This window comes from Anastrepha ludens, chromosome 5 (assembly GCF_028408465.1).
Source record: "Anastrepha ludens isolate Willacy chromosome 5, idAnaLude1.1, whole genome shotgun sequence".
Lineage (NCBI taxonomy): Eukaryota > Metazoa > Arthropoda > Insecta > Diptera > Tephritidae > Anastrepha > Anastrepha ludens.
Window position 1 is genome coordinate 4776765 of NC_071501.1, and position 12973 is coordinate 4789737.

General features: G+C 38.0%; 1 protein-coding gene across 1 annotated transcript in view; it reads left to right on the forward strand.

Annotated features, from left to right (window-relative positions):
• Positions 1–11613, forward strand: part of LOC128863087 (centrosomal protein of 104 kDa) — a 35664-nt gene extending 24051 nt beyond the window's left edge. The window contains exons 2-8 of the mRNA XM_054102015.1: positions 3417–3584; positions 3653–4829; positions 7166–7304; positions 7396–8663; positions 10130–10275; positions 10360–10461; positions 10536–11613. Coding sequence (XP_053957990.1) covers positions 3417–3584; positions 3653–4829; positions 7166–7304; positions 7396–8663; positions 10130–10275; positions 10360–10461; positions 10536–10675 — 3140 coding nt within the window. The 3' untranslated portion in view covers positions 10676–11613. The remainder of the gene's footprint in view (positions 1–3416; positions 3585–3652; positions 4830–7165; positions 7305–7395; positions 8664–10129; positions 10276–10359; positions 10462–10535) is intronic.
• Positions 11614–12973: the final 1360 nt, after the last annotated feature.

Sequence of the window (12973 nt, forward strand, 5' to 3'; positions counted from 1 at the left end):
AAAATATTGGAAATCTACTAGAAAATAACGATAGACAAGTAATAATAAACAAAAAATTTTTAGATAAAATAAATGAAGCAAGTAATAACACAAATGAAATACTGAAAAGCTTAAAAAATAATGAAAATGTAAAATTAGAACTAGGTCTTAAAATTAAATATAAATTACAATTAATTAAGGAAGAGCTTATTAATATTGAATACGCCTTACATTGGGCAAAATCAAATATTGTTAATTCATTTATATTGTCGAATCTAGAAATAAGCACAATTGAAAAAATTATTGGAAAAGAAGAAATACCTTACATTAATATTGAAGAAGAACTAGAATTTACCGATATTAGAATAGCCTCAAATGGCACTTCTATAATTTATATTCTAAGCTTGCCTACTACTAATAAAGAAACTTGTGAAAAAATAATACTCAAAGGAGTAAAAAAGGAAAATAAAATTAATAAAATTGATTATGAAAAAATAATAAAATGTAAAACGAAAATATACGGACTAAAAAAGGAATGTAGAGCATATAATAAAATAACAATTTGTAATGAAAAAGATTTTATAGAAATAAATAATAATAGCTGTATTAGTAATCTTATAAATAGTAGACGCCCAAATTGCACGCTTATCAACGCTGACCACATTAGCAACCTAGAAGAAGTACAACCCGGAATACTATTTTTGAACAATTATAATGGTTTAATCGAAATAGATGGCAAATCAATAGAACTGAATGGAACATTTATAATCCAACACCACAACTCCACTATCAACGTGCAAAACAAAAAATTCTACGTACATGAAATGAGTAATTTACAACCTCTTCCACCTGTTCTACAAAAACGAAACCCGAAGACGCCATTCGAAGAAATATTATCCTTGCAGATGATGAAAGGTCTCCAAATACAAAATTTGAAGAAGCTGGAGACGATCAACAAAATCAATAAAGTGGGTTTAACCTCCAATACAGCACTCACAATATCCATAATAATAGCTGTCATACTAATCGCACTTAAAATTTCCGGAAAAAGAAAGCCGAAGGACTTTCAAAGGAATTGTAATAAACCAAACGCCCTTGGTACTCCTGAATCTACGGAGATGCGAACAGGGACGTCCGCACTTGAGGAGGGAGGAGCTAACGCAACAGTTCACACACCTCAACCAAAATATGATAGTAACCCAACACCCCACATGCGCAACGTTTTAACTAATGCAACAGTTCACACACCTCAACCAAAGTATGACGGTAACCCAACACTCCACACGCGCAACGCTTTTGAAGAGATACCAGAGCAGCGATTGGCGTTTCCGTGGGAAACGCCTATTCCGCAAAGAATGGGTCACGTTGCTGGCACACGGGCTTAGCTTTAGTATTAGAACTAAGAATAATTTTTAAGTCAGTTGTAAATTAAGTTTCAACAAATAAAGACCGTTCACCGGATAAAAATTGTTTTTTTTAAAACAACCGTGACCGGGTAAATTAACTTATATACTTGACGCGTAAACCCTTTTTGAGTGTTTGACCGAGCTCCTCCTCCTATTTGTGGCGTGCGTCTTAATGTTGTTCCCCAAATGGAGGGGCCTACGGTTTCAAGCCGACTCCGAATAGCAAATATTTTTTATGAGGAGGGTTTTCATGGCTGAAATACTCTGGAAGTTTGCCATTGCCTGCCGAGGGGTGACCGCTATCCACGCACCAACCCATTCGACTACGGCGGTCACAATATGACTAGACTAGTTTTAATTCAATGAGCTACATATATATGTATGTATATCGAAATCTATTGAGGTTCGTCTAAGATGTTTGACACTTTACTTTCATTGTCTGATTTCTTTCTTGGTCTGGCGCTAAAACTAAAATGACCTACAACTCATGCCGACTGAACCCCTCATGTTGGTAGGGCGGGGGGAGCTCAACCATTGGGTTTACATATTATTATAATTATTATTGCTGTAGGATTTGTTGGCAGCTGGTTGGAATGATGACAGGCCACTTTCTATGGGCGAAGCACATGGAAAAGATAGGCATCTCAGATACTACACTCTGCCCAGCATGTGGAGAGCAGGATAAGACGGCGGACTGCTTTCTATGCGTCTGCCCGGCCTTCACTCAAAGCAGGCTTGAGGTCTTTGTCACTGATATGTGACCAGCTTGGCTGCATGGCAGCACAAGGACTACTCAGATTTCTTCGGAAGTCGAGTAGTTTTAAAGGAAATTAAAAAGGAAACTCGAGTGCACTACAATGGACTTAATTGCGTCTGAGTGTTGTACTTGACTTTACTTTGTTTTTGTAAAAAAAAAAATCCACTGTTGATCGGAAGATAAATTTGGGAAATTTAATCTGAGATATAAAAATAAACTAAGCTGAACTATAAAAAGTTAAAAAGAAAAAAATTAAAGTACGATTAGGTATACAACTTTGAAGAGTAGCATCACAACCTTTATGCCTCTCTATCTCGCGCTAAAGCTTGTCCTATTAGATATTTTTTGTGATAATTGTATCGTAGAAAACCGCAGTCGAGGGAATGGCACAATCGTGACTACAATCAACAACTTCAACTTAACATATATTTATTTATTGTATTATCAAATTTGCGGAAAAAGTCAGGCTCATGGTCAAACAAAATATTTGAGGTGATATTCGGTTTACACACCATGCAATTAGATATGAGTTATTGTTTGCTTGTAAACAAAAAATATATAAACTTATTAGAATTCTGTGCTTCAACGTTTAAGTGCCCGTTCGCTATTTATTTTGGACAGATACAATTAATCGTTGGTGGCATCCCTATTTGTACTTAATTGACTCGTAAAAAATTATACATAAAAGTGTACAAACACACGCCCATTAATGCTAGTTTTTGTTTGTTCTTGTTATGCTGCCAGCTCAACACGTTTGTTTTAGCTGTTTTGTGTGAGTTTAGTTTGTGTGATCCCCAACGTTGGAGCCACTCAAATGCCGGCAAGAAGTAACAACTAAACGTGGGCTCTCTTCTCATACAATGAGAGTACTGTTTTTGCGCTCATCAAATTTCAATGTATATGTTTATGTGTTGGTGTGTGGTTTTGTGTATTCAATTATGGAAATGAGCCCAACAACCGAAATTGACGGTACATAATTAATTTGACAGCACTTAGAAGTCAAAAACAGGTAGCGTAGCACGCAATTATTTTATTGAAATAAAGAATTTTTAAGAGTATGTTTTTTTCTCTTTACGATGGTACTGAAATAAGGTGGAAATTATTTTGAATTCACTGTTTTACGTAAAAGTATGTAATAAGAATTTTTATTACTAAAACAGCTGATTAAAATTGTATGAGTTCTATTAAACTTTCTTAAAATATTTGGATTAGTCAATTATCGGATAGGGCAAGGAGAATATAGATTTTACACTGCAATTTCTTGTTCCCTCCAGATGAAGATCCGGCCTTTCCTGCCAGCGAACTCAACACCCACGGTCCGACAGTGCACGGGTGGCGTAGCGCTCCCCACAGCTCTATCACACCTCACGATATCGTACTGAGATTTCACAAACCAGCTAAAATATGTCGAATACAAATATTAGCACATCAGTTCCTCATACGTAAGTAAATATTCACTAAAAATTGTGAGAAAAAATACTCAATTTTCTTTCTGCCTTTTTTGCTATAGCCGAGAAAGTCGAACTATGGTTGCACTACTCACCAAAAGGTATACCGAGCACTCCATCCTCACAATGCTTCGACTTCCTGGGTTTTGTTGCGCTCTCCGACAACGCGGCCACTAACTACAAATCGCGTGAACTGCAGAGCGTTTCAGTGAACCCGCGACGCGGCACACATCTAAAGCTGCGCCTCAGCACCGCACACTGCAACGACTACAATCCTGATGGGCAAATTGCTTTGATTGCAGTCAATGTCTTGGGTGAGGAGTTGGATAAGAATGTTGTTACTGTAACGTTGGATGGTGTCCCACAAGCGGATCTACTACAGGCGCAGTTGCCCGCTACCGGCAATGGCTCAGCAGCAACGAACAATGAGTTGAGCAACGCTGAGATAGCTGGTTCAGCTGGCGCTGCTGTTGGCATCGCTGAACCAGCCTTAGTATCCATTTGCGATGATCTACTCTTTTCTATGTATGTCGAGGAATCCATAGCAGAGATCATACGCGAAATGGAGGAAAAGAAATTGCAAGCGGTTGGCGCTGAACGGTTTGAATATGCGCGCAAGCTAAAGTTGTGTATGACAGCGTTACGCGCCGCCGGCGAACGTTTGGGCCGTTACGCGCTAGCTAAGCGTCAAGCAGTGCAACAAGAGGATTTCACCACTGCAAAGTTGCGCAAAGAACAAATTGAAATGTACAAGGCGCTAGTGTTGAAGCATTTGTTGGTGAAGGATTTGCTGGAAGCGAATGGCTTGAACGCCTCTAATGATATGGCGTGCGAAGTGTATGCCAGCAAACCGATATTACCACCAGCGCCAAGTTTACAGGATGTCGCACAAGCGCTGGCAGAAGCGCACTACCAAACGAGCACAATGAGTCCAAAGAGTATACAAGATGATCGTTCCTCAACCGATGGTTGCAGTTCGGGTGGTGGAGCGGCCATTTCAACAATATCTGGGACAGCACAAAGCAATACAAACGATAACATGCCACTACAATCAAATACGACCCTGCGCAAATCACATGACGACATACCGGTTTCGCCCAAGTTGGGCAAAGGTCGAAGTCCCAGTCGGCACAGTTCGCCTATGTCCAGTCGGCAAGGTTCCTTGCGTCGTAGGAACAAGAGTGCGCCACGTAATTCCTATGAAGACTATGAAGAGCGCGCTATACCAACGTTGAGGCAGTAAGTTTAACGGTGTTGTCGTAGTTGTACACTCGTGTCATAGTTTAATCTTAGTATGATAAAATTCCATGTTCTATAAAATTAATATAGGAGTTTTGTAAAAAGTATATAGAAGAAAATGCTAGAAAGCTTCCCTTCACCGCAAAGGTTAAAGGGTTCATTAGCTAAATATATGGTTGCATAAGTATTGTATTATGTAATGGTTTTGAACTGCTGAAACTTACATCAGATTTTTGTTTGAAAGGAAATGAAAGTAGAAAACGGACTTACCTTCATTGTCTGTTGTTGTAACCTTAAACTTAGCCTTACGCTTTACCTCCGCCTTAAAAACTTTACTGTTTCATAACTGATGTGGGTAAGGCCTTTACTAAGAGTTGCACATAATAACATAAAGGGTGCTTTCTAAGGTGGATGAGCCTAAACTCAAAAAAATGTTTTCAAAATCCACGAAATTGACTTTATTTGGGGGATAATTTTATGGCTTTAAAGTTTAATTTCTCGATATCGCGCCTGTGATCTCTATGACTGGGGGCTTATCGACGTAACATTGTTCGAGCGCTTGTCTATTCATGATGAATTGCCAAGCCAAACTAACCTCAAAAAACTAACATCTGTCAACTCGGCTGTCACAAGAATTAGTGTAAAGAATTTTAATAACTCCGTCACAAAAAACACTCTTTAGATACATTTTTTATTCCTAAGGACTGCGTTTGAAAAAATGTCGACCACACATTTCAAAAAATCGGGCACTTCGACTACAAAACCGAAACGAAATTTCTTTCAAAAATTGCATTATAGCTATATTTGTATATATATATAATGGTGCGCACACCCTTTTTGGGAGTTTGGCTGAACTCCTCCCTCTATTTGTGGCGTGCGTCTTGATGTTGTTGCTCAAATGGAGGGACCTCCAGTTTCAAGCCGACTCCGAATGGCAGATATTTTTAATGAGGAGCTTTTTCATGGCAGAAATACACTCGGAGGTTTGCCATTGCCTGCCGGGGGGCGACCGATATTAGAAAAAAATTTTTCCTAATTTTTGACTTTCATCAAGATTCGAACCGACGTTCTCTCTGAATTCCGAATGGTAGTCAGACATCAACCCATTCGGCTCCGGCGGCTGAATCTGTAATTATATGTACTATTTTAAATTTTATTACATTTTTTTTTACCTTTTCTGATGCCTTTTCCATCAATGTTTTTATGGTAATAATTATTGGTACCTTACGAGTTTTTCTTGCTTTGATTTCTCTTCTGAGAAATTTTTCAATTGAACTGAGCTCCAAAAATCTGGACCCTTGTGCTGTTTTCGGAAAAACTTAAGACTTTTTTTCAAGACTTTTCATATAATATATCGCTCGTTTGTTGGAAGAACGTCATAATTCAAAAAATCAAAAGCCGCGAATAATGGTTTTACTAAATATGTCCGCCTAAGTAAGAGTGAAATGGCATTTTCATTTAATGATAATTTTTTTGTCAATATATATCGCCATGTTGCCAAAAATTAATTTCCCATGAAGACCTTAGGTGCCGGCGTATAATTGTAAATATTTTGTGACAGGAAATGTTTAAAATAAATATCATCACATAATTTGTAGCATGTAGAATTTTTTTTGCATGTTGCTTGGTTGATTAAAACTCATTAGAGTCATCATTTTACCATTTTAGAGAAATTGAAGTATGTTTGTATGTACACACCCTGCAGTAAAGAATAGTGACTACTCCCGAAGTAGTTCTACTAGTTCAAATAAGCCATTGAAAGTATCTGTTGTAAATTAGTCGCGTACTGAGGTCATACGAAAGTGGGCTTGTGCTGTTGCTCTAGTCCCCAGAAAGACTCTTCGACTGCAGGGTGTTAAAATCATAGAATTGAGTGTGTGTATACTAGTACAAGGTGGCGCAAAATAAATCAACCAATTTTGTTTTTGAATGACTTTTTTGTTAAATACAAAAAAAAATGATATTGAGTGATTGAAATTTTTATATTGACTTCTAAGCACTCCATTGATTGCTTGTTTGTGTACTGTAGCTGATCAAATATGATCGATGTATGACGAAAATTATGAATCTTCCGATGGAGTGATTAATTTTGCGCCACCTGCTATATATAAATATCTATATTCAAAGTGTAAGCTATGCATTTTGCTCTAGCGGCCTCATAAACATTTCGGTGTACTTTTAGTTGATTTCTGTTCTTTCTTCTTTCTTTCTTTTATATCAAATATATTTTCTATGTGAAAATAAATCCTATATCGTTGTTGTTGCCAACGTGCTCGCACTTACATACATATGAATGTACCCACCATATGTATTTGCATTACATTCTCGTACTGCAGTTCAAATACTAATGAATTTTTAAGGGAATGTCAAGGTACAGCTCTACTGGAGGCCGATCCTAACCGTGGGCGTTCGCGTTTAAACGATCGCGAACGTCGTCAGGCTGCACTACCGATCCTCGTATTCGGCAATGATATGGTAAGGCAAATACAATAAAAAAAAAGAATTAATAAACTCTATAATATGAAACTATTTTTTGTTCCCACCTGTTTTATTTCTCCCTTTACAGGTTGAGCAATTCTATTCGCGGCAATTCCAAGATCGCGAAGATGGTTTGATTAGCTTACGCAATTTTCTAAAAGGCATGAATCCTGATCAATCAAAAACGAACACGAACCCGAACACCAATGCTAATTCCCACTCCAACTGCAATTCGGGCAGTGAGAGTACGGCTGGACCCAATAAGGTGGCGCGTAGCGCTGCGTTGCTGCTCCATCGTGCTGTGCGCGATGCTGTCTACTCGGTCTTTAGCCAAGCCACCGAAACTGTTCGCGTTCTCTTTCTCGAATATGTGCCTGGACGTGTGTCGCAGAGTGAAGTGGCGCGTTGTGTGGATCGATTACTACCCGAACTTCTGGCTAAATCTGGCGATCCATCGGCGCGCATCCATACACTCGCCCAACACACTATACTTAGTATAGCGGCTTGCCCCGAAGTGATTGAACAGCATCTGGTAGCGCCAGCACTCTCGCGCAGTGTCAGTTCCGGCACCCATCCACGGCTGGCGCTCAGTCGCATGCAAATGCTGGAGCAATTGGTACTCAGCCAAGGCATCAGCACGGACAAGCATAGTGGCCTTACGTGTCGTGCACTTTCCGAGTGTGGCTGCTCGGGCATACATCATCCGGCTGAACCGGTGCGCAAGGTGGCCGAACGTATCTTATTGTTGGTGTATAAAGTGAATCCGCGTTTGGTGCGGAAGCAGTTGCCACCCGATGATGATATAACAAGGCGTAATCTGCTTTACCGCCAATTGTTCACCGAATTCGATAAGCTGGATTTGGAGCGTAAAAAAGAAATGTTGGAAGCAAATAAATATTCAGGACACAACAACAATGAACCTACATCGCCACCTTCACATCGTGGCCGTAATGATTTGGAGCACTTACAGCAGGCTAGTGGTAGCGGTGGTGGCACTGGTAGTGGCAGCGATAGCCGCAGCAGTCCCTACAGTTATATGTACAGCACAAAATCCCCAGATCCGCAATCAAGCCCCATGCGCCGCTCTGAGACGCGTATACTAAAGAGTAAAAGTGGTCATGCGCTTGGCGGCACAAATGGTTATGCAAGTGGTGGCAGTGCCAGTGGTGGAGGCAATGGAAATGGCGCTGGTGGTGCAGGTGTTGGAAGCGGTCTGGTAGGCACATTTGCTAGTTGCAATGGCAAGCAGCAATACAATGAGCAATTGAAGCGTTCAATGATATCTGCAAGTAATTCTAGAAAAGGCTCAAATTCTAACTCGAACTCGGAATCGCTGGAAGAACCACCAGATTTGATGTAAGTAGGAAAACATTATATATAAAAATAATGTGAAGCAATGTATTGTATGTGATTACCTTATGATACCATTGGACCGAATTGAAGTCATACGTAATTCGATTGTTAGACTAAAATCTTTCGAATAATTGAGTGCAATAGTAACCAAACCGTTCTGAAGGCTTTTGGCATGTAAGCCGTTTTGATCCAAAGACAATCGATTTACAAGATTTGGTCAGTAACTGTGGTGAAAAAGAAAGTTGTGAGGGGAACATTAGCTGCCACGTCACATGGGATTCGCCAGCTGAGTTTAACCATGAAAAATTAGTTTAAGGGGAAAGCAGAGTTTCACTTGCATTGAAAACGTTGTCATTAGGATGGTTGCCATCCTCCAACAAATACCCAAAACAGGACTAACTAAAAGGAAAAAAATATGGAAGCACGTTTGAAGTAAAAAGTGCTAGGAGGGGACGAATATTCTATTATATATGTAGGATAATCTGTAGATTTAGCCCGCTTATTTCATTTTATATAGGGATCAATGCAGTAAATTATAACACAAGCTAAAAAATTAAGGTTGTTCCCTGTTTTGATTTTAATCAGAATTTTAATTTGGTATCTTCTTATATGTGCACGTATTTTAGAGGGTGCCCCCCTAATAAATATATATAGTATATATATTTCCTATGGCACTGCGAGGTTCACAACAATTTTTCACCATTCGACTCTATCAGAAGCAATCTTCTTCAGCTCGTTCCAGCGTTGGTCTTCTTTATCTCCGTTTCTAAACTCCTCCTCCAGGTTAGCGAGGGTCTTCCTCTTCGTCGGCTTCCTTGTGGATTGCAATCAATTGCAGTGCGTGTGATGTCACTTGATTCTCTTCTAATAATGTGTGCAAGCCAGCCCCATTCCCTTTCCGTTTGTATTGGAGTTTGGTTGGTGCTACTCCACAAGCTGCAGTTTGGAATGGTGTTGGGCCAGAAAATGCGAAGCATTGTCGGTAGCCAGCGATTTATGTGTTGTATGTCTGTAACTGCAAAGTTCTAAGTTTCGCAGCCGTACAGTGGAACTGACTTGATGTTCGAACTGAAAATTTTTACCTTGGTGTTTCGTGTGGTTATAGAAGATTCCCAGATGTTTTTAAGGAAGCCGAAAGCTTGTTTGGTCTTTTTTATGTGAATTGTAACATCTTCTTTTGAGCCACCAATTGAGGATATTATGCTGCCAAGATAACAAAAGGAGTTGAATTCTTCAAATTCAGTGCCGTTAATCTCAAATCTTTGTGTATAGTAACCAAATAAATATCCAATAATAAATAGGTTTTGTCGAGACTGATAGCTATTTTGCACGCTTGATAGTCATTATGGGATAAAGGGTATTTTTACCCCATTACACGAGCATAATTTGTAATCCTGAAATTAGGAACCTTACATTTTTTCGTTCTTTTGATACGATTACGCGATATTTACTATTATGCTTTATTTCAGACACTGTCCATTTTGCGATTGGTGTTGTAGCAGCAGCGATCAATCACAGCTAGATCGGCATTACTGGAAGTCCTGTCCTTTTCTAACAAAGTGTCCTCAATGCAGTCAAGTGCTGGAGGTGGCCGCTTTAAATTATCATCTCACAAGTGAGTATTTAACAAAAAAAAAAAATCAGTTGATTTATATATATGAGATTTACCTATTAATGTGTGCATATTTTTATCACCCAGAGGAGTGCGAAGCAAAGGATAGCTATGTGATGTGTGAGCGCTGTACAGAATCGGTGCACAAGCAGCTGTATGATTTACATCAGATGGAGGACTACTGCCGAGGTAACTAAGCATTTCCAAAGAAACTTCGTAAGCATTCAGATATATATGTAAATACACTTAATTTGTTTTTAAAGAATTGAAAACAGGCGCTGCTCGTTGCCCTCTATGCCACGATGACGTGCACCTGCCTTTGGATGGTGGTTGGAAATTACATTTACTAAGCTCGACAGGTTGTCCTGGCAACACTAGACGCCGCGCAAAGAAATCAAACTAATTTTAATATCTAGCGAAATTTAGTGGTAGTACGAGTATATACATACACATTTCTATAGGTTATAGTTATAGAAAGACAGATACAAATTATCTCTGCTTTGATGGAAGTTTTACTGGTATGACTACAGATACTTACGTAGAACGTACATACATTCGTATACCTAATAACAACGGCAGAGATAACGTAGATAACAGAGAAATTTCGCATTCAATTGTGGAATGCGCTGAATGCCTTCATTCATCGGATTTAATACTCGTTAAATGAATTGTGTTATACCCACTCTAAATAAGTATTTACATACATACATACATATACTATACAAAAACGAACGTATACTACACACTTCTATATATACGTACACACATAACCTAGGGATTTGTGCAAAGGCACAAGAAACATTTTTGAAAGAAATGCATTAATGCTGCTTTTATAAGAATAAATTACCTTTTTTACCAACGCACTTCTTGCTAGAATATTTTTGATAAGTTGCGAGTTTCAATAATTAAATTTAAAATTGAGAATTTAGTAGTGATTTGTGATTTTTGAAATCAATTTAAAAACAAAGTTTCTATAAGCGAAATAATTGTTTTCTAACAAAAAATTATGTTTGTATATATGTATGATTATTGGAAATCGCTTAGTTGAAACTATTGTTAAGTAATAAAAATAATATATTATTTATTATACTTAGTTGAGATGGTATTTGTATTCCTAATTTGTTAAATTTTATATCAAACTTTTTATACTTTGCCTTTTTTAATGAGCCGTAACGTATTTACAATAATAAGTGTTAGTATTACATAGTAAACGTCCAAATGATTAAAAAACCCATCCAAAACTACACTACAAGAAACATAAATAAAGCAAAGCATTATAAAAATTCAATTTAACTACACAAAAGTGATGAGAAAATCAATTAAGTATTCATTGAATAAATACGAAATACGAAAAGTACATTAATTAAAAAAGAAAACTGGCGTTTTTTATCAACACAGAAACCAAAATTTTATGAAAAATCTGTTGCCAAAAATATGCAACAGAAATATGTATAAGTAAAGGGTTTTCCAATAACAGGTGTTACAGGTGAATGGATTGCGTTATCGAGAGATGATTAACGATTTTTTTATGGCCGAAATTGGATGGTATTGATGTGGACAACCTTTATTTTCAACAATACGGCGCTACGTGCCACACAAGCAACGAAACCATTGATTTTTTACGGGAAAAGTTTCCGGACCGTGTTATCTCTCGAAGAGGTGATCACAATTGGCCACTGAGATCTTTTGATTTAACACCTTGTGACTTTTTCCTTTGGGGCCACGTGAAAGAGAAGGTCTACGCCAACAACCCAGGGTCGATTCAAGACCTCAAAGATGGAATTCGTGAAGCTATCGAGGACATAGCGTAGTCACTTTACAATTCGGTTATGGAAAATTTCATGAAAAAGATATTGTCCGTGGTCTTTGTGGTCATTTGCCTGATGTTATTTTCCACTATTAACGGCATACCTTCCTCTTTATAATGAAATAAACATCCGATCATTTATATTAAAAAATAGCATTTTTGTTTGAATATCAAAATAATACCTCTGTTTGGAAAACCCTATATTTATAACAAATACCATTTTTTTCCAACTATCGGAAGTTTTTTTAGCTGTATGAGAACTATCGATATGATAACTATGGTTTGACAGCTGTGTATGGCAAACAGTGTTGACATTTCTGTTCAGTAAGGTTTGGCAAGTCATCGTGAATCGTTTAACGCCAGAACAACGCTTCTAAATTCTGGAAACTTGCTTTGAAAAAAAAAATCTATTCGCGTGGTTTATAGAGCAACGGCGGTATCATCGGTCTTGATCTCTTTCGAAGGAGCTGCCGTTGCAGTGAAAGGCGAGTGCTACCGCGCACTGACTGATTTCTTGTTTCCAAAAAATAATTAGTTAAACATAGACGACATTTGGTTCGAACAAGACGGCGCAACTTGCCACACAACGCGCTTAACAATCGATTTATTGCAATATTCAAGCCACCACTGGCGCCATACGGCCACAAAAGTAGCCGTCAAAATAATAAAAAAATAAATGTCATGAAATTACATATCTACCAGATTGTAACAAAAAAATCATTCCAACAATATTCTTGTTTTGTATTATCATTTTAAGGTCTCAGGTTTAAAAAAAACATCTATTAAAATTTTCCTTTCACCACAAAATAACATGAATTCAATCCTTTTTCTCTGTACCTATGTAAACCGGTGTTTTTGAGAAATTTCTGGAGTAAAAAAAATTTTTTTGTCGCA